Source organism: Dromaius novaehollandiae, chromosome 3 (genome assembly GCF_036370855.1).
Source record: "Dromaius novaehollandiae isolate bDroNov1 chromosome 3, bDroNov1.hap1, whole genome shotgun sequence".
NCBI classification, from domain to species: Eukaryota; Metazoa; Chordata; class Aves; order Casuariiformes; family Dromaiidae; genus Dromaius; species Dromaius novaehollandiae.
This window is the reverse complement of record NC_088100.1, coordinates 68,029,037-68,052,330: the sequence shown is the minus strand read 5'-3', so window position 1 is coordinate 68,052,330 and position 23,294 is coordinate 68,029,037. Positions and strand designations below refer to the sequence as shown.

General features: G+C 40.1%; 2 protein-coding genes across 3 annotated transcripts in view; one reads left to right on the top strand and one right to left on the bottom strand.

Annotated features, from left to right (window-relative positions):
• Positions 1 to 23,294, top strand: part of SYNJ2 (synaptojanin 2) — a 69,684-nt gene that overhangs the window by 34,351 nt on the left and 12,039 nt on the right. The window contains exons 7-20 of one of the 2 annotated variants that reach the window (XM_026122204.2): positions 2,166 to 2,262; positions 5,759 to 5,931; positions 6,337 to 6,418; positions 6,630 to 6,779; positions 6,883 to 7,048; positions 8,474 to 8,665; positions 10,042 to 10,126; positions 11,314 to 11,454; positions 14,520 to 14,712; positions 16,425 to 16,583; positions 16,828 to 16,984; positions 18,768 to 18,885; positions 20,950 to 21,168; positions 22,399 to 22,477. In XM_026122204.2, coding sequence (XP_025977989.2) covers positions 2,166 to 2,262; positions 5,759 to 5,931; positions 6,337 to 6,418; positions 6,630 to 6,779; positions 6,883 to 7,048; positions 8,474 to 8,665; positions 10,042 to 10,126; positions 11,314 to 11,454; positions 14,520 to 14,712; positions 16,425 to 16,583; positions 16,828 to 16,984; positions 18,768 to 18,885; positions 20,950 to 21,168; positions 22,399 to 22,477 — 2,011 coding nt within the window. Of the gene's footprint in view, positions 1 to 2,165; positions 2,263 to 5,758; positions 5,932 to 6,336; positions 6,419 to 6,629; positions 6,780 to 6,879; positions 7,049 to 8,473; positions 8,666 to 10,041; positions 10,127 to 11,313; positions 11,455 to 14,519; positions 14,713 to 16,424; positions 16,584 to 16,827; positions 16,985 to 18,767; positions 18,886 to 20,949; positions 21,169 to 22,398; positions 22,478 to 23,294 lie in introns of both variants that reach the window. The other variant, XM_026122202.2, reaches the window with a different exon arrangement.
• The window catches only part of SERAC1 (serine active site containing 1), a 48,851-nt gene continuing 46,820 nt past the window's right edge, over positions 21,264 to 23,294 (bottom strand). The window contains exon 17 of the mRNA XM_064509101.1: positions 21,264 to 21,800. Coding sequence (XP_064365171.1) covers positions 21,667 to 21,800 — 134 coding nt within the window. The 3' untranslated portion in view covers positions 21,264 to 21,666. The remainder of the gene's footprint in view (positions 21,801 to 23,294) is intronic.

Here is a 23,294-nt window from a genome sequence, read left to right as displayed (position 1 = left end):
AGTGCAAACTCCCTTTGACATCAGTGAGAAGATTGCCTGAAATGGAAATAAAAGATTTGGCCTGTGGGAAACTTCCAAATTGTGAATGCAAGGTCAAGTGATTCATTTCTGTTTTGTTTTGTTTTTGGCAAATCAGAGCTCATGTCCAAGCTAAAGCTCATTTTAGGTAAGGCCTCTTAACTTCTTGCTTTCCTTTACGGCAGCTGTTAAGAAAGATGGCAATAGTGACTGTTAATAGCTTTGCAGCACTGAAGGGATTAGAATTTAAAGGAACTATGCACTGTAGCAGTCTGTGCTCCAGTGGGACCTAGTCCAGATTCTCAGAGGTTTTTAGGACTGCTAAATCGCACTGAATTTGAAATACCTTTGAAATTCGTCTTCATCTTGAAAATTTATGTTCCACAGCAGAGATAATCATATAAGGAAACACTGAATTGGTCAGTCTTCTCTTGCACTTCCCAAGAAACTGAAAATGCTTCAGGCAAGGAACAACTCTGTAACATCATCTAGCCCAGAGAACCTGTTCTTTCTGACTCCGATGCAAACAATGAATGGCCTTCTCATAAGAAACATAAACATGAGGATCGACTTGCAGTATTCCTTTTTTCCCTTGTGCACAGTAAAGCTTCTAGGTTAGATGAAATTAGGAATCCCCCTACTTGCAGAACTGCAAAAGACAGTCTTTTGGAAATGGACAAGGAGCAATCAACTGTTTTTATGGGAATGGTCACTGAAACTAAATGACTTGCTGCAGCTTTTCTGTGTTTTTTAGAGTGGGTTTAGCCTGTTACATTTTCACACTTGAGAGTTAATGTGTTGAGAAGGCACTAAGAGAAGCAAATGGTAATCTCCTTGTTAATGGATCTTTTTTCTCTTACTGCTCCCTGAGAAATCCAAGTGCGGTGCTCAAGCAGACAACCTGAGCTTCAGTGGTTTTGTTGTTAGGAAACAACATTGTTGGAAAAGTAGGACCTTGATGCTGGGGTCAGAGGAGTGCATATGTATTGGAAGAGTTGGCATGCAGAGAACTGGCTGCAGAATCAGGACCATACATAGCACCAGAAAATATCTGTTGCAACATTTGTTTAAGGCCAAGCTGCCAACTTTTTATTTCTTCTCTCCTCTCCATAGTTTTCTGTGTGACTTATTCCTGTTTATAGGATTTACAAGTGCATGCCTCAAGAATTGTGCTGCTTCTCTGACACTCTGCCAGGGCACGTCACTTTGCAGCATGTAATAGCTTTTTGTTAGTGGGAGCGCTCACTTTATTTTTCTTTTCTTTTTCTACACAGCTTACTCTTAAATACCACTACAATGTCGTTAGCATATGGCTTTAAGATTTAATTGTTTCTTGAGCTTGTACAACTCCTGTAGCGCATACATTCCAACTTAAAGAGAATATTTTGAGGGGAGAATGGGTGTTTCTTCATCTGGCTAAAAACTCTGACGTGTGAACCCTTAAATGTCAGATTCTGAGAGGCTGGGAACATATGCCTTAAGAAAGATCACTTTATAGTTGCCCTATTTTTATATTTCATTCTGAAGAATCTGCCACTGTCTGGGCCAGACTGCTAGGCTAGAAAGACTTTTGGTCTCATCCAGCATGGCAGTTCTTATGTTTACCAACCTTCCTACTTAATTAAAGTAAGTTGAGAGTGAATATGTCAATGTTGTAGTAGCTCAGAAATGTTTGACCCCTGTGGTTGATGACACATATTTGTCTGTGACTCTCTGGCCTTGGGATTGGAGCCCAAGGCCCCATTGCTGCCACTGACTGTTGGCTCATTCTTACAAGTTGCTGGGCAATTTCTGTGGAAGTGTAATATGTTGACTTCTCTTGTCTTTCTTGTGCATCTTCCAGACAGAGGTGGAAGCGTACAAAGGACAATATCAAAACTGACAGTAACACAAAAGATTTGTGGCCTGTTTCCTCAGCTTCTTTTTTATGTTCAGTTCAAAGCACTCTTTTTGTTAATTGCATGCTTTCACAATTTTTATTTTAATAATTGATTGCAAGGAAACTGAGGAAAAATTCTGTAGCTATTATGGTTGAAACCCTCTGCTAGGTGGAACAACCAGCGAATGCGGCTTCATGTATTTTGGAAAAGGTGGTAGGCAATGTAATAGGTACTGGAAAAAACATGTTATGGTTGCTTTTTCTATAGGCATATGATGCTTCTGAAAGAGCAGTATGGAAAACAAGTGATTGTTAACCTGTTGGGAAGCAGAGGAGGAGAGGAGGTACTCAACAGAGCTTTCAAGGTAAAAGCAACGATTCTGTATTAAACTGCTGACTTCCTCTGAGCCTCCATGTTCTGTTTCCCTTCTGGAGGAAGGGAATTCTTTCCAAGTCAGGTGATGAATATTGGATCTAAAGAAATGTTACCTCTTCACTAAATGTTGCATACAGAGAGATGATACTTCATAGTCTGGTGGCTTGATTCCAACACTGACTTCTTGCTTATTTCCTCACACTTATATGCACTTTCTCTTTAACCAGACTTTAAAAAATTGCCCTAAGTCTCTTGAGAGTATGTAGGTCCTTTTTGCAAATTAGGATTGTGTTCTGCTTTGTCACAATATTCAGTCACCTGTGCGTTGACTGTCTGCAGTCAGGTGCCTCGTGGGATTGTCAGAATTGCTTTGGGTCCAGGCCCTGACCCTAGCTCACTAAAAGTAAGCTATCTTGCACTGATTTAATGGGAATTAGCTATCTTGTGCAGAACGTAATGGGATTTAACTGCCTGAGTACCTGCTGACAATCTGATACATTGAAGAGAGATGCATTCCTAACCCCTAGACATTCCTAGCCACAACTGATATCTGAAAGCATCTGTTGTGTTTTCAGGATGTCAGGCATTGAAAAATTAAAGCTGCACTGAGTTTTAGTGCAGTATAGGATTCTCAAGGCCAGATTTTTCAAACTAACACTAATACTGGAACAAGTACAGACTTGGCAGTGCAGATTGGCACTGAATGGGATTTTCAGCAGTGCCTCGCTGCCTCACTCCAAATGGAGGTTGATGGAAGCCTGCCTCCTAAGTGCCTGTCACTTTGGAAATAGACTTCGGTACTTTGAAGTATATCTTATGAAGAATAATATGAAGGATGTTTTAAGTACAGTACTATAGTAGGTGTAACATATTTAGCATTATTACAGAAAGATAAAACGGTTCTGAGTTCAAATGTTTATCATGTGAAATTAAGCAAAATGAAAATTGCAGTTAAATAATACATAGTTATTGATTTGTTTCCCTCTCTGTCAGAATAATGTGCTTGAGGTAAGCAGCATTTTAATAGTCTTTCTGTGCAACTATTTCCTACTTCTCTGAAAGAGCTGGGGATCATTGTAGGAATGGTGGAAAATGCAAGTGAAAGTCTCCCCCATACAGAGCATAGCCACAGATAGCGGTTGTAACTAAAATTTGCAAGTTGGTGAAGAAAGTACAGTAATAAAGTCTGATCCTGTCTTCTGTTTTCAGTTTTAAACTGAATTTCTGCATGACATAACTAAGCCTCTATAACCTCTTGCTTTCCCTATCTTTAAAATAGAACTTTATATATATAGAGAGAGAACTTTATATATATATATATATATATATAAAACCTATATATATATATATATATATATATTTTTTTTTTTTTTTAAGTTGAAATTTAGGGATAAGAGATGACCAGTTTGGAAGTGTTCAGGGAACTATGAGAATACAAATCTGACATGTCTTGTGAATTTAATACTAGTATTTTTAGTAAACACATTCTTGAAGGCACTGTTCTGGCCAATAACTGCCAATTTATCTTCATGGATGTTGTATGGTACCTGACTTTTCTTCTGAAAGTTATTTGTGTTCAACCTCTTGTTTCTGTTATGATCACAGAACCAGAAATTAAGTTAGAAATACGGCATGTCTAGAATAAAAATCTTGCATTCATTCATTTATTTTAATTAAATATCCCTTTTACTTATATTTTTAAACATCATCTGTATTCTAGGAAAATTGTGAGAGTGCCTTGTGAGCTGAAAGAATTTAGACTGTCAGCATTGGAAACTGAAATTTCCTACCCATTCAAAACAACAGCAACCTCTTGATCTTTTCTTTACCTTTGTTTTTTTAATAAATGGATGATTAGAAGGAATATATAATTAGGTTTTACTTTAATGGATTTTTAAGGGCTCAAAATAAAATTAAGCTAAATCATAAGAGACTGATTAGTAGGGAAAATTTTTCTCCTTTTCCGTCATGTTTATCTCTGTTTCTCCGTCTTCCCTTGCCTGCTTGCATGGTTTCCTCTTTTCACTCTACTTGCTGCAATCTTTACAAATCTTATCTGAATCTGTTCAAAATATTCTTGTAATTGCTGCCACAGCTACCAGATTCCTTGGATCAGAATGTCTCCGCAATCATCACTTCATGCAAAAGAAACAAACAAAAAAAAAGTAAATTGCCATCTTAACTTCTGCTGTTACCTCTTATCAGAATCAATATTCTTCCCAGAATGCTGTTCTTCTTGCAAGCATCCCCTATGACAGATATAATTATTTTTACAATAAAAGCGATGATGTAGTGTAGAGTTACCAATATTCTGACAATGATTTACACCAAGGCAGTGGTGGGTAAATGTTTTGAAGTGCATTAGCAGTGCCTGTAAAGGCAGGTTGAGGTGCTGACAGTTCAGAAGCAGATACCAGGTGTTTTGACTTTTGTTACAGTGTAATGAAAATATATTTTGTGCTCCCTCTCCAAGCACTGTGCAACACCTTTAAATTTGTCTCTGCATGGAAGGCTTACTGGCTAACCTGATACAATTATACTGGTGTAACTGCTGCATGTTGACTTTTATTGTAATATCACAGTTGTTTTTGTTCATTTTTTGTCACAATCTAAGTGGAAAAAAGTATCCATCTCTTGAGATGAGAATGTACAGGAAGGGAGGGAATAGACAAAGGCTTACATAATTAGAGTTAATATAAAAATTCTCTCTGATTTTGCTATGGAGAGCAGAATATACTGTTATGTTGTATATATTACAGACATGATAATGAAATTTGTGGTGATTATGAAAATGCATGTGAGGTCATGGAATTGGGTGATGAATTAATCAGGGTATTTGACCACTTCTTTCACTTATATGGTTTACCACAAATACTTTATGGTTCCTGGGACATAATTTCTTTTTTACTTTCTCCCCTACTACCATCTGTCTAAAGTTAGGGCCATGTTTTCCTATATCTGGGCATTCAGGAATGGTTACAAAATACCATGCCGTGTTATGCTCATGTACCATAAGCAGCTCTGGACATACTTGCCCATCAGGGTCCCAGTCCTGTGTCTGGTTTCACCTGACAGTATCTCTAGGAATGCAGGGAGTCTGCCCAGAGCATCACTGTTACCGTACATGCTCCCATGCAGAGCTGGCAGACTGCCTGCTGCAGGACTGCCATGAGCCAAGGCTAAGGGAGTGCACAGCTGCTTCTGCTGAGGAAGCAGGAGAAGTCTGTAGCTCTGTCTTGCAGCTACAGCTTAAGTTCCCACATAGAAAGTTGGGCTCTAACAACCCAGTTTGCTTTTGGAGAGAAAACAAATAGAGAACTTTCATTGCTGTTTTCATGTCTGGCATTTCAAAATTCCCTCTGAACTTCTTGATGTTAAAATTGTGGTAAACTGTCCAATTTTGCTAACGATGAAAAGCATGCTGATATCAGTCCGTAAGCGGTGACTTGAGCGGGACTTGTTTCTTTCTTTCACTTTCTGAACAGAAATTGCTATGGGCCTCTTCCCATGCGGAAGACACTCCCATGATAAACTTTGACTACCACCAATTTGCCAAAGGTGGGAAAACTGAGAAGCTGGAAAACTTACTGAGGCCTCAACTACAGTTGCACTGGGAAGACTTTGGAATCTTCACCAAGGGCAAGAATGTAAGTCCACGGTGAGTGTCCCGGCCTGATGGTCCCATATAGCCAGGCACCATCCCTTCTGACCTTCACAGGTTCATTGCTATATCAGGACCAAGAACTTAACTGACTATCTTGGAATGCAATTTTGAGATAAAGTACAGTCTTGGGGTTAATCGACTGTTTTGGCTTAACTGCATCTCCATTGTTCAGAATCTGGAAAATTACTAGTGCATGGATTTGCTAATGTGGAGTTGCAGACATCATCAGGTAATTAGATGTGTAATGGAAAATGTTGCACTCAATGTGCTTGTACTGGCAGAATGCAGGTGGGTATATTCAGGCTGAACATTTGGTGATCTTGCTCAATCAACCCATGATTAGCTATCGTTTTAAAATATACCTTTTTCTTCCTCTCCTCTTGTGTTTGGTTACCAAAGTCTGCAGACAGGTACTTTTCGAATGAATTGTTTGGACTGCCTGGATCGTACTAATAGCATACAGTCCTTCATTGCATTAGAGGTGAGTTTGTCAAAGGACCTTTCGTGGATGCCCCTACTGCATACATTGTGTGTTCTGTGGGAAAGATGGGAAAGAGGACATAAGCCTCAGTGACATAAGTCTTTCTTGCCAGCTCTATGATACAGAATGATGCTGGCTGGAATACTTAAATGGAGAATAAAAGGGAAAGACATATTTAAGGACAATTTTTTTCTCTTTCTATCCCAATTAGATCCTGCATGCTCAGTTAGAAAGTCTTGGGCTGAACTCTAAATCTATAATTGAGCGCTTTGTGGAATCCTACAAAGCAATGTGGACTCTCAATGGTCATAATCTGAGCAGAGTATTTACTGGCAGTCGTGCCCTTGAGGGGAAGCACAAGGTAAAGGAAAATGGCAGATCTGCTTATTCACAAGTGACAATAAAGAAAGTTGTCAGAATTATTCTTCAGTATTACTTGTGCTGATGATTCCTGTCTAAAGCAGGTTGGGAAACTCAAGGATGGAGCCCGCTCTGTGTCACGCACGATTCAGTCAAATTTTTTTGATGCAGTAAAGCAGGAAGCCATCAATTTGCTGCTCATGGGTGACTTCTTCAGTGAGGAATATGCAGACAAAGGCAAGATGCTCATGGACGACAGTGCTCTGCTAGGTAAAACCAGTGTAAACCCTTCACTTTTCTTTTGTGTGTATTTTGCGGGGGCGAATGGGGAATGGGGAACAGGGAACGGGGGTGTCAGCTGTCAGATATGACCCATTGCATCCTTTTGGAAAAATAATTAATAAGCCACTTTTGCACAAATATGTTATTTAAAACACTACTTTCAAGTTACCATAACACTTCTCTGTGTGCTTTTATTTGCCTGGGCTTAATTCTCATATTTTGTATTGGACTTCTGAGTGTGTTTATCTGCTTGTTGATGGCAGTCTCTTCTGACAGTTTAGAGGAGTTAAAATGGTTGAAAAATTTTAGGGCTTTATTCCCAGTTTGGTCCTAAATGAGTCGGACTTAATCACGTCTCTTGAGCTCAGATTTTGATGTCTTTATTTTTGACCTGCAGTTTGCAGATGCTTTTAGCCTTCTGGGTCTCCAAAGGCATGTTTATGCTGTTATTTTGGTTCATTCTCTGCTTTACTCCAGGGCCCTGCTAATCCACAGCATATACACATTCATTTGTACCCATCTAGAGTAAACCAACCTAGCTCCCTCTGAGAAGAAACTTGTGTGCAAACACAGGATAATCTGCTCCCACAAGCAGTATCAGGTGGTCACTTTGCTCCAGAGAACGGTTGGCCTTTAGTAGGATAGACATTAACCATTCAGCACTGCTTCAATCCTGGGTTTGTCCCCTGAGGGCAAACACAAGGAAAGCACAGATACCTCCTCTATGTCTGATTGCAGAGTTAAATCAGGTACTTGAAGGTTAAGGACATCTCAGCTGCCCTTCCAACTAATGATGGACACACAAGCACACTCCTCATTTTCTGTACCCATTAGAAATAATGAATATGGCCTTTTCTTGTGAGGAGTTCTGATTAGAATAGTGCTCCGTAACAGTGCTAGTTTAGGAGAACTATGTGCTGCTCATTACCTTTCCCCCCACACCCTAAATTTCTTAGGGCTTAGATTTAAGTCTTAATTTGTGATATGTCCAATCTGTGTAGACTAAACTGAAAAGATTAAGGAAGGAAAAAGAATTTGTTCGGTTATTACTTGAAGTGCTGGAAAATGTAAGTAAAATGTTAAAAGTGAGTTGAGTCCTTTCCAATTTGTTTCTTTTAAAACTGACTTTTCTCCTCCTGACCAATCTATTCACCTCCATGTGTCAAAGTAGAGCTATTTTCAAAGAGTGCCTGATTTTCTGAAGAGAAACTGACAGTGTTAACCCCAGTTATCTTGCAGTTACTGCCGTTACCGTTGGAGTTATTCTTTTAGTGTCATTGCCACTATGGTAATGTCATTATTTAACAGTAAGTTTGTGCCACTGCTGTCTGTATCCTTTTTATTCTATTACAGCACTTTTTTTTTTTTTTTTTAAACACATTCTCTCTCTCTCTCTCTCTCCCCCTCCATCAGTAACTCCAAGTATTTTGAAGGCCATGTCAGAGCGTCAGTTTGAATTCACAAGCTTCAAGCGTGTTCGTGTTGCCATGGGGACCTGGAACGTGAATGGAGGCAAGCAGTTTCGAAGCAACATCCTTGGTACCAGTGAGCTAACAGACTGGCTGCTGGATTCTCCTAAGCTCTCTGGAGTTTCTGAATTTCAGGGTAAGACTTTGAAGTCAAAAAGTATAAGCAATATTTTCTGGCATTCGCAGGGACAGCAGTGAATTTAGACACCGGTTTTGACTAGCTGTTCCTTTTGAAGTCAGTACATTATCTCTGAGGGCATTTTCTCTCAATTCTAAGGGATGTATTTTGCCCCATTTAGCTTTGTGCTGCCTCCCCTCAGCAATGAGGTGGTATGTAGAGGCTGCTGTCAGAGCAGCTTTTGGGTTGTTTCCAAGTGATACTGTTTTGGACCTGCAGCAGTTCAAAGTCTGTAGGTCCCTTTCACTCCATTGTGGGGTGTATCTTCCTATTCCACATCTTGTATTGGGTTTTACTCCTTGACTCCTCCCTCCTTTTTTCTTCATTGTGAGTGGGAGTTATGTGTTTAGGTGCCCTCAAAATGTCTACTTGGTCTTTATCTGCAGCTAAATGTATCTGTACAATCTAAACTCTGAGCTCGTCTGGAAATGTTACTGTCAAAACCTTCAGACAAAAAGAGATTTATTGTTACATCTGTTGAAGGCAATTTCCCTTGTTCAGTAGTATAGAAACCCCTTGTGCTTGTGGCTTGCTTAAATAAGCTGCTGAATTTCTCATTTACAGAACAAGGCCAGGTATTGTAATTGATTTACAGATTTTGTTAAGGAAGTTTAGACAATTGACAAACCTGATGTGTCGATACATGTGCTTCATACTATTATATGAGAGCATTTGATCTTCAGTGTTTCAGTGGGGTGGTATCCACAGGTCTTGGCAAGGGAAGGGAGAGTTGTAGTGCTCTAGGGTGACCTAAGGTTATAGTGCAGGTGATCTAAGAAGGCAGGGGCTGGGAAGAAAGAAGATGAGAAGAAACTTCAAAAGCTTCTTTAAAATAGCAGATAAATTTACTAAAGGCATTGAGAGAGGGAAGGGACATGCTGGTGTATGGACAGTAGTTTCAGTTACATAGGGATCAGTGTCAGAAAAGAAGAGGAAGAAGGTAAGGGTGTTAGATAACCCAGTGTAAGATGACAAGTGGTAGTAAGATGGTGAGTAATGGCTCTGGTGGCTCTGGTGATATGTCTAGCTAAGAGAGGGAGAACACTGGCTATTTTCTCATTTTAACATTGCTACAATATAATGCTCTGTTCTGAGCTGCTTCTTGTGAGAGAGATGGAGACCAACTGCTGGGAGAAAAGCAGGAAAAAATTCCAGAGGAACTACAGGGGTTGTTTTGTGAGATTAGATTAAAGGAGCTATGAATATGTATAGCTTGGCAGGTGATACCCAAGATAGAACTATAGGTATGTTCTTTGGCAGAAATTACAATACAGGTTGTTAGAGGAAACAACAAAGTAGTAACTCTTGTATGCATTTTTCCGTCTTGCCAATAGATGATGAGAACTGCCCTCCTGACATATTTGCAGTGGGATTTGAAGAGATGGTTGAACTAAGTGCAGGGAATATTGTGAATGCCAGGTAGGTTAAGAAAATACTCCCCTTACCCCCGCCTCCCAAAACCAACCAAACAAAATCCTCCAGAGCTCTCCTTTGTATACTCAATGTATACATCCTTCCAAGTCCGTTGCTTGTAATCATAGCTAGAAATATGTTTGCCATTAATAAATGACACTCAGACTGTGCTGAAAGTGCTCTGTCTCCACGAACTTCTGTACAGTAGAATATACAGAGTTTTCTAAGCCTTTTGAGTCTTTGTGTTGACAGAAAAGTATTCTGATGGTTGACATTGTTTTAATGTTGGTCCTTAAATCCCTGCTTGATGTTGGAAAGATGTGGTCAGTGACTATGAACATAATAGGTATTCATGGGGGAATTTTAAAATGAACAAAATGTGTCTGTGGCTAATTGTCTGTATCTGTGAAAGTTGTTGCTAGAGAAGGAGTAAAGCCTAAGCTTGGCTTGTCAGCATATACAGTAGGCTGTGGTACATACCGGTGTGTTTGAATCTGAAGGAGAAGCTGGGATGGGGAACCGTGAAGATAATGTTTCGCATACTGATTCTTCAGCCTGAGCAGTTAGTTGTCTGTTTTGGGACTGACAAGTTACAGTAGTGCTTAGCACGCCTGCTGAACTGGCTGTATACCTGCTTGTATCCATTGACTTTGGAGATGAGAAGTCAGGTCTGCAGAAGAGGAGGTGTCTGCACCCACTCATAAGCCTTCAGCCGAGAGCAGCCAACAGTTAGTGCCCTGGGGGTGCAGCCAGTCACCTCCCAGTCAGAGAAGATCCATTTTATCTCATCCTCGCTGTAAGCAAAAGAAATCTTGTTAAGTCGCAAGATTTGACACGGATTTTTGGTTTTAAGGTTATGATTGCTACAGTCAGCTCCCAGTTACAGCCTGTGGATGAGGGTAACAAACCCAGATCCCTCCAAGCCTGGCTGACACAATCCAGCTCATATCCAGAGGTGGGATAACTGCATTTGTGCACTGTGGCTGGGCTCACTGACCCTGCTTGCTCCGGGCTGGCTCACAAGGAGATATTAGCTGCCTCTGCTGTGCCTCCCACAGCACTCCAGTTCTGGAGTCAGCATATGTAGAGCCTAATGGGATGTCTGTAAACCTAAGACACAGTTTATCTGCTCACTGTATTGATTTTATGTGGTTTCTTTTGATTCCATTAAATGATTTTTGTGTTTGTTCCAGCACAACAAATAAAAAGATGTGGGGAGAGCAGCTTCAAAAAGCTATTTCAAGGACTCATCGCTACATTCAGCTGACATCAGCACAGCTTGTTGGTGTTTGTCTTTTCATCTTTGTTCGGCCTTATCATGTCCCCTTCATCAGGTAAAAAAAAAAAAAAAAAAAGAAAACCAAAAACAAAAACAAAACAAAAAAACCCTCCATTTTCAGTAACAGCTGCTGTTGAAATGTGTCTAGAGAGGGTGGGAGTGATTTTTCAGCTTGGTGGGATTCATGCAAACCTGAATTCCAGTCCCTGCTCAACGCAGGGGAGACACATCTCCAGGCAGCAGAGATGAGTAGCTGGGAGACTATCCTCCTGGGTAGCCCAAGGGCCAGGCAATCCTGGTACCTTGCCTCCAGTTCAGCAGAGAAGCCAGGCTTCCTGAGGTATTCAGGTGTAGCACCTTGTTTGGGTGCTGTCTTTGTGGGAAAGGAATGACATGTCTTAGTAAGTCCAAGAGTGGCTGAGCACCAAGTGAAGGCAAGTGCCCATCTCTGCCTGAAGGGCAGGGTTTACTTTCTAACCATATCCTTACTGTTTCCCTATAGAAATGTGGCATCTGTGAATCCAGTTCTTGTTGCCTAGCTCTCCCCAAACATTGTCCATCTTGGACACCTTCATGGCATGAAGCTGTAGGGTACTATTGCAAGGCTGAGCCTTAAGTACCTTTTGAAGATTTGTCTTTCTCTCCTCCTAATGCTTTATGAGAAAAATTTATTAAATATTTGGGGATAATATTATAGTAATGTTGGCTGCTCTGGAATATTATAATGACCTCCTGTGAGTTCCAAGAGTGGGACAGAATTTACCCTCCAGAAATAACTTCAGGGACTGCTGTGAAGAGAGCATTTGCGGTAACCCCGGTAGCACAGAAGGAGAAAGGCTGTGTCTCTGTCCAGCCAGCTCAAGCCTACTGTCAGGGACACGTATCAGCATCTTCCACTGCAGCCCAAAATAAATAGTTAACACAGCTGTCACAGAGCAAATATAATATATTCTCTGGGGCTAACACTTCCAGGCAGATAGTGAAACTGTTTGGTATAAGCAACAGTGTTGGAGATTTTTTTTCGAAAATAGCATCCTATAGAGACAGTAGTAATAATATAACGTGGAAGTCACTGGTTTCAGACCTGAGAAGAATGGTGGAATAGGTGGAAGTGGGATGGAGGAAGAGGGTTGGAGAGGTTGTTTTGTCCTTTGACATTTTACAGAATTGAGGGGCTGTAAGGACCCCTTAAGTGTTTGTCTCTACCGGATGTTAAGAGAATCAGAACAGTGTCTCTAGTTGGGAGGATGCAGAGCTGTGTGTACTCAGTTTACTAGCACCAACGTCACTGGAGCCTGACCAAACTTCTCTTGCCCCTAGAAGATTCTCATTTGTATTTGAGGAAAGATAAGAGAACGGAGCCACAGGGATCTACACATTAAAATGCCTTTGCCATGGGCAAGAATTGTGAAATGTAAGTGTGAATGGGTAGGAAATAAGTAATTAGCCAAAACAATCATAACAGTGCTGACCCGTCCACTCCATAGTAGAGACACTGCTCAGCCACTAACTACATTTTGTGATCACAATATCAAAAGCTGCTTCCTCCTTCTCACTGAGCTCGTATTTACTGAGAAGATCAGTGCAGAGCTTGTGCAACATTGAGTGCTGTAGCCAGGGTAATGCAATACAGGTAACCCAGGTGGTCTTGAATTGTTGCATTCTTAGTAATTTTTCTTCAAAGGGATTATAAAAATTAGATTTTTTGATGGTATAAAACAGTACAGAGAAGTGTATCTGTCAGTAGTTGACTTTTCACCTGGATTACAAGATTCGTGACCAAGAAATTTGAGTAATGCAGCAGGAAGTGCTTGGTTAAATGGAGATCAAAAGCAGAAGAAGCACAGCATAGTGGCTCTGTTGCAGCTGTCAAACTGCTAGGAATCAGATGTAGCCCTTTGAAACTCGGAGAAAAAGGGAAGGGTTAGATTATAGTGACTGAGTTTCATTATTTAATGCTAATGTGTTGCTATGTATTAGGTGAACGCAACCACAACTAGCCTGCATGCCTATGTAGTTTTCACCATGTCCAGAAAATGAAGACAAAAATTATCAGAAGTGCAAAAGGAATTCTGTGTTTACAGAGATTAGAGAGATTAGGGCAGAAGTTACAGAAGAGAAATAAAATGAGAGAATGAAGGAACAAGGAAATACAAGCAGTTGAATGTACAGTGGTTTATCTCAATGTAACCTTTCCTATGGATGGAAATCAGGTAAATACCACTCAGCAATTGGATAGGCAAGCAGCAGGAAGGGAGAACTCCTTAAAGTGAAAAGACTGACCACGTGCTTCTTTCAAAGCAGTTGAAATCTGTCTTTTCATGAAACACACTGATGGTCCCCTTTGCCTCCCTTTACAATTGAGGGTGTCTTTTCTGGTGATTTTCTGCAGTCAGGAAAAGAGAGGAAAATGGCACAGCTTGGAACATCTTCTGGTCACACTCAGATCATCAACACCTGACAGGAACCCAAAGACTTAGTGCTTTTCTCCCTGCCCCTTGCTTAGAGCCTGTAATATTCTAGTCCAGATCTACTTGGCTTCTCTCTGGAAATGAAAATGTCCTCAATGGGAAGGACATACATGATGCTGGGGTTGATTGCAACTGATCAAAAAATCCAGTATCCAATATGAACTTAAGTTTCAAGACATAGTAGCACCACTTAAATTGATAACTGTATGAGAAATAGATCCCTGTATCATCAAAAGTAAAAGGGAATGTAACAGTACAATTAGTTATTGTCACTTTTTTAAAGATCATGGTAAACTTGAAACGTATATCTTGTAGAAATTCCAAATATTTCAGAAATAATGCCTTGCTTATGTTGTTTGTGAGGGACAAGAAGAGAGGAAAAATAATTTCGGATAGTTTTAATTCTTTTGTTATTGCATTATACTTCACATGAAATATATGTATGTGGACATTATCAAGAAACTTCACAGCCTAGAAGATACGCTTAACAAGAGCAAGCTCCCTGTCCATGCATCAGTTCGTGGAGGGGAGGGAACATGGCATTGTAAATAACAGGATTTTCCTTTCCATATTGCAGTCAAAGTCAATTAAATGTTTGTCCCTGCAGCCTTTTACTCTCCTCTCTCTCTTTTTTTTTTTTTTTATACAGGGATGTAGCAATAGACACAGTGAAGACAGGAATGGGAGGAAAAGCTGGAAATAAAGGGGCAGTGAGCATCCGTTTTCAGTTCTATAGTACCAGTTTCTGCTTTATATGCAGTCACTTAACAGCTGGGCAGACTCAGGTGAAAGAGAGGAATGAAGATTATAAAGAAATCACGCAGAAACTCAGCTTTCCAATGGTAAGCAAGGAATTACATAAGCTAGAAACATTGCTAATGGGAGGTAAAAGGCTGTACATTGTGAAAATTGGTCCTAGGCTGTCTATGCTGATAGAGAAGGAGCATAAAAGAAAGTAAGCAGAAAGAAGTAGTAAACAAAATGGAAACAAAACAAAGTGGAAAATGTGTCACAAGAAACCAGATGACACTCAATAAAGCACTCGCTTTATGAAAATTCTACAGCTTTCAAAAAATGTAGATGCTGCAGTGCTTAAGGTCCTGGCCTTTGACCAGGTTTCAGGTTGATCTTTCAGAGTGGTGCTCCTTACTTGACATATTAAATACATTAAGGCCTCATGGATGAGATCTAGGTGACTGGTCTTACAGCTAGAGAACATACTGATAGCTCTTGCTGACACTAGTTAGTAAGGGTTCCTGAAAGACCATCTCTGCAACTCAATACATCAATGCTTTAGCTGTTCCTGCTCAGGTATGATGAATCATTCTTGGTCACAGCTATTGTAATTTTTTTTCCCTTCGTTTTGTGCACGAGAGTGTCACTGTCAAGGAACAGCTGGCTTTTCTCAATGTAGGAAGTACAGACTGTCGGTCTGTATGAATAACTTTTCCCCTGAATGATATCAAATCCATTGCCCTAGTGGTTTATTTCATACCTGTCTCCTCAGGCCAGCAGGTAACCTGTGGGGTTTGGTGGCTGTGCTCTTTTGCTTCCCTTAATAATTGTTGGTTGCTTTAATTTCTGTAGCTGCTCTTTCTCAGATTTCCCTGGAGAGGTCCTAAACCAGGGAGGGAATGGACCAGTTTGTGTATTCTGTTTAGTCAGCAAAAAATGGCATTCAGGTTGCAAAGCATAAAATTTAACTCCCTGTTGTTTGCAAGGTTTAGAGGCCTGACACATGCAGCATATTGATCGTGTTTTATGTAAGAAATAATGCTGACAGTCTGGAAGTCCTGCATAGAATATGCGTTCTAAATGGCCATAAAGTCGTCCTTATGGTAGTCTTTCCTTCTAATACCTCATTAACTATTTTATGTCCTCAGCATTTGTAATAGCTAGATGTACCTCGTGTGTGCGCCCATGTGTAATATGTATAAAGAGTGCCCTCTAGTGCTGGCTGTGATAGCTACAGCTCTGTAGCATTTCTTTCATGAATCCCTGGGTTTTAGAGGTTTATAGCTTGACTGAAAAAAAAAATGACGGGTTAGAGTATAGAATGTTAAACTTAGCAGTGGACTGAATTTTTACTGACATTTTATTTCAGTACATTTACAGAACTGCGACATGTGCACATAAAAGCAAATCTTAGCTTGATGTTACTCAAGACCTTTGCTGCTGAATGTGCCTTCGTACCAGGAACACTTTGTGTTGTATTTAGAATATTTAAATATTTGTTTGTGAAATGTGTCAGAAAAATAAACAGTTTTTAAAATATTCATGATAGCCAAATTTAAAACTGTAGTCCCAGTTTATACATACCTTCAGAAAACAGGGGCTAGAGTCTGTTCATCTTGTTTACAAAATTCAGCTCAGTGCGATGTGAAAGACAGTGAAGAAACTATTTCTTTTTAGCACGAGTTGTTTTTTAATAAACAGAATATGGCAGGTAAGTCCAGTACTTAGAATTTCAGAGAAACCGAGATGTACAGTTTCGTTTATTTAAGATTTGGGTGTTTGAATGTGGTTTAAAATAGTATTCTGTACCTCCAACTAGGGGCGGAACGTGTTCTCACATGACTATGTCTTCTGGTGTGGCGATTTTAACTATCGTATCGATCTAACGTATGAGGAAGTCTTTTATTTTCTTAAACGGCAAGATTGGAAAACACTTCTGGAATTTGATCAATTACAACAGCAAAAATCCAGTGGAAAAGTAAGGCAGTTTTTCCCATTTGCTTATGCTTTAAAGTCATCATTTTCCTGAATACCTGCATGTTGGCCTGGTCTAGTTCCTTGAGAGAGTGAAAATGGGCATTTTCAGATTGGTATTTGCAGTATATAAATGTATAAATTTGTTTAAAAATCAGAATGTTATTCATGCTCAAGAAAGCTGGCATATCACAATGGCAGCTTCATCACCTGTAACTCAATCAAAGAGATGGTATTTCTCTTCATAGATTTTTAAAGACTTTCATGAAGGGACTATTAATTTTGGACCAACATATAAATACGATGTTGGCTCAGAGGCTTATGATACAAGTGATAAGTGCAGAACCCCAGCCTGGACTGACCGAGTGCTTTGGTGGAGAAAAAAACTTCCATTTGAAAAAACAGGTGTGTATGGTCTTTCCGTCCTCTTTATTTGAACGTTGTTTCATTTTTCATACAGAACCCACAGAAGGAGATTTAATCTAGTGAATGGAGAAAAAGGGAGTTTGTGACGTCTATGTGAACTTCTGTGTTATAAAGGCTAGATTTACTGTTTCTGTTGACCTCAGTAGATGTGTAAGCACTTTTTTGTAACTTCTTCTGCCTTGGTAGCTTCTGGGAACATTTCTGCTAGCCTCTGGAATGGTAGAAGGTTTCATTAATTAGTGCTTGTAAAGTACTTTGAGACCGTGAGTGGCCACCACAGCAGAAGTGCCATGTACAATTTGTGCGTGTTATTTGAAAGTTAACAAAATAAAAAAAGTGTTTCTTTTTGTAACCAGAAACAGTTTTTATAACCATGTTTGCAGTCTGCAGGTGTATCTGAACTCCCAGTATTTATAAAATCTGCACAAGTTCATATTAAAGGTGTAATTACTAGAAAAGTAATTTTGTTTGTGCCTGCAGATGGGATTTTCTCATGCCTAGGAACTACTGCTTGGAATCCAAGTCATACCATGAACAGACTAAGTGTAAAAACTATGAAGCAGAACTAGGGTAATCAGAGAGTACATATCAGTGTAATACAGAGTTATGCATGCTTATTTAAGGAATCAAAAATGAAGTAAAATGAGAAGCTTAAACCACTGATAGAGGTGTAATCCAGAAAGAAAACTGTGGGAGATGTAATAAGGAAGTTGCAGCAGTAAGTGAACTTCCCTCCTGTGCTGGCTGTTTTCATTTTAGGAGAAAGAAAATACTCCATTTTCAAGAAGTTTTCCAGTATATCCCTTATTTCAAATGGCAGAACTTAGCCCCTGGGAAGACTTTAGTTGATGGAGCGCACACAGAACGTAGCACCCATCTAGCTGGCCTGCAAGAGCCCACTGTCTGTAGGCAGGTTCCTTTATTTAGCACTCTGTGCCTCCCACAGCTAGTCCACGTGGGTATGTGACTGACCACTTGTCTGTCCACCTACCTTCCCAACTCTGCAGAGGTTTTCTAATGCCACCAGAGTTCCTCTCTTTTTCTGCTGGCAGCAAAGGTTTTCAGCCTCTCAGCTCTAACTCTTTTCCCTTGCTCCTTTTTTGCAGGTATAGGCTAGAGGACCATTTGCTTTCTAAGAAGAAAGTGTAGCCCCAGTGTGAGTGTTTAGGGAGAAATGCTATATTCCATGTTAACTCATTTTCAACTCCATGTGCAAGAAATAGTTACTCATTAGCCCAAACAGTGACCTAGAAATTTTCATGGTATTGATGGCAATATAATATCTTACTCTAGCATAAAGTGTGGAGTGCTTACTGTTACTTTAATGTATTGCAAAGAAAGCATTTGGAGGTTGGAGTTGCATGGGACTGCCTTTTTTTATTTCTTCACTCCTTGTGTTTTATTCAGTAATGCAATTCATTTCTCAAGTACTATGTCTGAATAATGAGGCAGGAGAAAAAATATTAATATGACTCTCACCCCAGACTGTGTAGATCATTGATTGGGTGACCTTCAGGTTACGATTTTGCATGTGTCTTATTCTACTGATCAGCTGTCCCTGTTGTTCTCCCACACTCCATATTTTGTTTCCTGTCCCCTAACTTCTATGTGTTTTAGGATACAAGCTGTTCTTTAAATGGTATATACAGGAACAATTTAAAAAACCTCCTCCCACTACTAGCGTTCTGTGAGCTGCATCATAATAAAATAGCTTTTAACTATTAGTAAGGGTGAGTTTTAAATGATGTTTTATACCATGTAGCTGGAGAGATCAATCTTCTAGACAGTGATCTGAATGCCGAAACTAAAGTCAGGCACACCTGGACCCCTGGAGCCCTGATGTATTACGGGAGAGCAGAGCTGCAGGCATCTGACCACAGGTAAAGTCCTAAGCAAATAATCAGAGAAATTACCTCTAGATTAGAATGTGTCAAACAGAACTGCACCTTCAGAGTGAGAAATTGAGTCTGATAGTAACAAGCATTACAGGCTAATTCTCCATTCAGTTTCTTGGTGTTTTTTTCATAATGGGTTTTATACCAGGGTGGCAAGCATCTACAGTTGTGTACGGATTTCTGCTGCACAGTGACCTCAGCAAGGGTTGGATAAGTTGCAGCAAACTGAGGGCTTTCCATTGCTTGTTTTTGGAAAGCCCTGGTACCCAAACAAGCTGCTCTGACAGATTCCCACTCAGCTTGCTGTGGGAGAGGAGGAAGAAGGGATTATGTGGCTTGAAGAGGAGTAAGTCATGTACATAGGGCCAAATGTGACCTTTTCAGAGTAATAAAGTGTTAAGCTGCTAGGCTTTTCTTAGAAACGAAGGTGGGAGAAGGAAGAAAAAACAAAGGCCAGGGCCTCTGGCTGGTCTGCATCATTAACTCCTCTTTAGAGGATATGAGTGACTTTTCTTTGTTAAGTTTTTGTCACTGCCTCAGTTCTCTGAAACAAATTCTGTAATAAATACATCATGGAAGCTCCCTTGCATTTAGAATTACCTTTGTCACACCCCTTGCATGCCCTCTGGAAATGCTACAGTATTGTTCCTCATAGCAGAGCTCAGTGAATCACAGCAGCTGGCCCTGTACTTCTCATGGTACTCTTACACATGAGAACTGTTCTGTAGTCCTCCAGCAATAGAAGAACATGCCTCTTGCAAGCAATTTCTCTGTGTCAAGGATTTGACATTGCTATGTTCCACAAAGCGTACTCATTACATAAAGGACCTTGAGGATGCAGTCTGTGAAACATGGCTGTTGTGCATTGGTTTTCAATTTCAGCAAACTCGACTGCAAAAACTGCTTTTTAATTACAGTCGGTGGGTTTGCTTTCCCAAGGTTTGTGCCGGAAAAAGGGCTTAGCTGGATCTTTCTGACATGGAAATGCATTACGATTCACAGTGCTTTTAGAAATAGTTAACATTTCCTATACAAAGTTGTTTCTCTCTTTCCCCCCCCCACTATTCCTTTCTAGATTAGCTGTTGTTGCATTAATATCTTCTGGTAATGCATATTCCAGAGCCTGCTCTATTGCAAGTGGAAGGCAGCAATTTTGAAGTAGTTAGAAGAGCAGCCATCCCAGTTACTGCTCTGTGTATATTTGCAGGTGGAATTCTGAGAATGTAGATTGCATCCACAGAGACAATACAAGCTTTGCTCTTTCAGACAGCTTTCCCAATTGTATTTAGATCTAACACACAGGGAGGTAATCTGTAAGAAATGGCTCAAGAAGCAGGTTTCCAGTGTTGCTTGTAATGTTACAGATTGGCATATGTTTGCTACATGACTACATTATGCACTTAGAGCACCTTAGTGTTTGTCCTTAGTGTTTGGAAGAAAGACAGCTTATTTAGCCTTGAATTAGGTCTAACAGAAAATAATATATTGCGTTCCTGCCGTATAGGAGGTTTGGGAGATAGCTGTTTAATAATGAGCGAAGCATTCTGGTACCTTTAGATTGCAGTTTTGTCAGAGGTGCTACACACAGTTGTTTAAATTCCTCTATGGTGTGTCCTCACTGTTACATCCAGCTAGTGCAGGAGTGGTAAATATATAATAGATAGTGCTCAAGGCATGATCTTCCACTGCAGAAAAAATGAAACAGTCCACCAGAGTGAGAACTTCTGGGTTGTATTACCAGCCACAGTGCTTCCTTGCTGTGATACCTTAAGCAATTTGCTCAGTCTCTCTTTCCATGTAGAATGTATAATAATCATCTTCTTCTAAGGTGTATCAGGCTTAATTAAAACATTTGCAATGAGCTTTGACATCATGGAGTTAAAAGTGACTATAGATGTAAAGGGTTTAACAATATAACGTTTGTCCCTCACCCAACTAAATTCTTACCTGTCCTATTGCTTGACATTGATTTTAGTTTTAAATAAGCATTTCCTATTGCTTGATGTTATTTTTGATTTTAAATAAGCATTTCTCCTTTGTTTTATGCAGACCTGTGTTAGCTATTGTGGAAGTAGAGGTTCAGGAAGTCAATGAAGCTGCCTGTGAGAGTGTTTTCCAGGAAGTGTCATCTTTCCAGGGACCACTGGATGCCACAGTAGTGGTAAATCTACTATCCCCTGTGCCTGAAGAGAAAAATGAATTTCCTGAGGACTTGCGTACAGAGCTTATGCAAATATTTGAGGATTATGGCACTGTTGTTTTGGTCAGGTAAATGTGGAATCTGAGATGCGTGTCATCTATTTACAAATACAGACTAGAGATACCCTTTGTGTATCCACAGAGTTAATTTTATATTTGAAAGTAGTATGTTAAATGCCTTTATTGCATGTTGAATTCTTCATTAGAAATTGAATATATGTGTTTTGAGTATCTTTTACCTCTTATTACCTCATTAAAGAAACAGTATAATAGCTCTCTTGGCTGAGTGGAGGAGAATTTTATTCAGTCCAGCACCAGAGAGCAGAGGTTTCAGGGTAAATCATCATCTTTAGATTCAGGCCTTGTTTATGTGTATTGCTTCTGCTTGCAGTTCCTTAAGCCCTGCTTCACTTCCTCTGAGGAGGTCTGCTCTCTCCCAATGCTTTTTCACACTCAGTAGGATTTCCTGTCTGGCTCTCATTTCTTTTGGGAGTCCTTTTGCTTATTTTTGAAGAAAATGGCTTCTTGCAGTTCCAACACCTATTGAGTCTGAGAGGGAGGGTGTGATTATATCTTCTGACAGAGCAGTTTAGTTTCTTTCTGGTTGATTCTGTATGGGGCTCCAGCATAGCTATGAGACTTCTGTTTTGAGAAATACAGGCAAAACCGGGTGAGGCCTGACTGATGACAGCACTTGCAACCTACGAGACAAGACCAGAAAATTGATTATGTTGTATTTAATGCATTTGTTGATGAGGAAAGTGGATGACCTGTTGTTGTGTGGTATTATGAAGTACCAAATATAAGTCAAGGGTTCAAAAGCAGCCCCACAGGAACACTAGTACCACCTCGCATGTGAAGCAAAGGAACAAGAAAAGAAGATGCTTTGTGTGGTTTTTTTTTTTTTTAATTGCTTTTCAGCTCAATGGTATCATAATCTTTTGGGAGGTCTCCTGCCCTTTGAGGCAGGGGATATGCATAGCCAAGGAAATCAGTGCAGAGGGAATGTGGATGACAGACTAGATATCCTGTAAAGCACTGCTGAGGCATTTGTACTGGGGCTTTGGGGACAACCCAGTAATGGGCATGGTGCTGGAGTCACAAGGGGAGATAGGTAGAGCAGGAGAGCCCAGCTGCAATTCTTAGACCACCTGTTCTTCCCCAGAATATACAGTCATGATTAAAAAAAAGACCTAAAACCAAATATGGAGCTGTACAAAGCTACTGTGGTCACCTTTAGGCCTTTTATTCACTTGCAGAGTAAAATGCAGTTTTCTTTCCTCTGCCTGTTTTTACTAGGATCAGTGGAGGTCAAATGCTCGTGACATTTGCAGACAGCAAGTCAGCTCTTCGTGTTATGGATATAGATGGTATCAAGGTAAGACTATTTCAAATCTATTATAGTAATTCCATTCCAAATTTCTCAAAAGTGGTTGCTTAAAATGAGACACTCAAGTTTCTAGCTAAATTGGTAGCATTATTTCAAAGAATGTCTGCTCACAAAGTCCTTAGCTCTCACAACCTTTGAGGCTTTTAATATTTTTCAGTTTCAGGAGGGCGGGAGCTAACTTTTCTTGGAGCTACTAAGCAGTGCTTAGGACCTGGCCTTATGATGTCACTGCAGGATACGTACACTCGGTCATTGTTCTGACACTTTAAGCAGTTCTTTAGAGACTATGCGTGACTTTATACTGTTGCCAAAGCATCCTCAAAATTGTTGTTTAGAGTTTTTTGTTTTTCTTAAGTGTACCAAATAAACTCCTTCTACCAAGCTGGAACAGCATGATTCATTAGCTTCCATGGCAAACTCAGCATTAGAAGCAGGCTTTTACCTTCCCCTCCCCTGCTCCTCCTTCCCACACACATGCACTACAGTTCATCAACCCCCTCATTTATGCTGACAAAACTGTTTGTGCGGCTGCGCTGTAAACAACAGAGAAGTAAAGGATTTAACCCCTGCACTTCTTTTGTGTTTGGAGTTTTATCTTTTAGTTTGCCTCATTTCATCGATCTAATTTATAGCACAGACCCAAGCACAGTTATATGGGCACAATTGAAGAGATTGGGAACCAGGGTCAGGAGCTTTGACTTTACTGCCAACGCTGCTGTCTTTGGTATGTCTCACCTGAAATATCACAGGGCAACATATATAAGCAGCTGTGGTCCTAATTTGCTCAATAATATACTTCCCATAT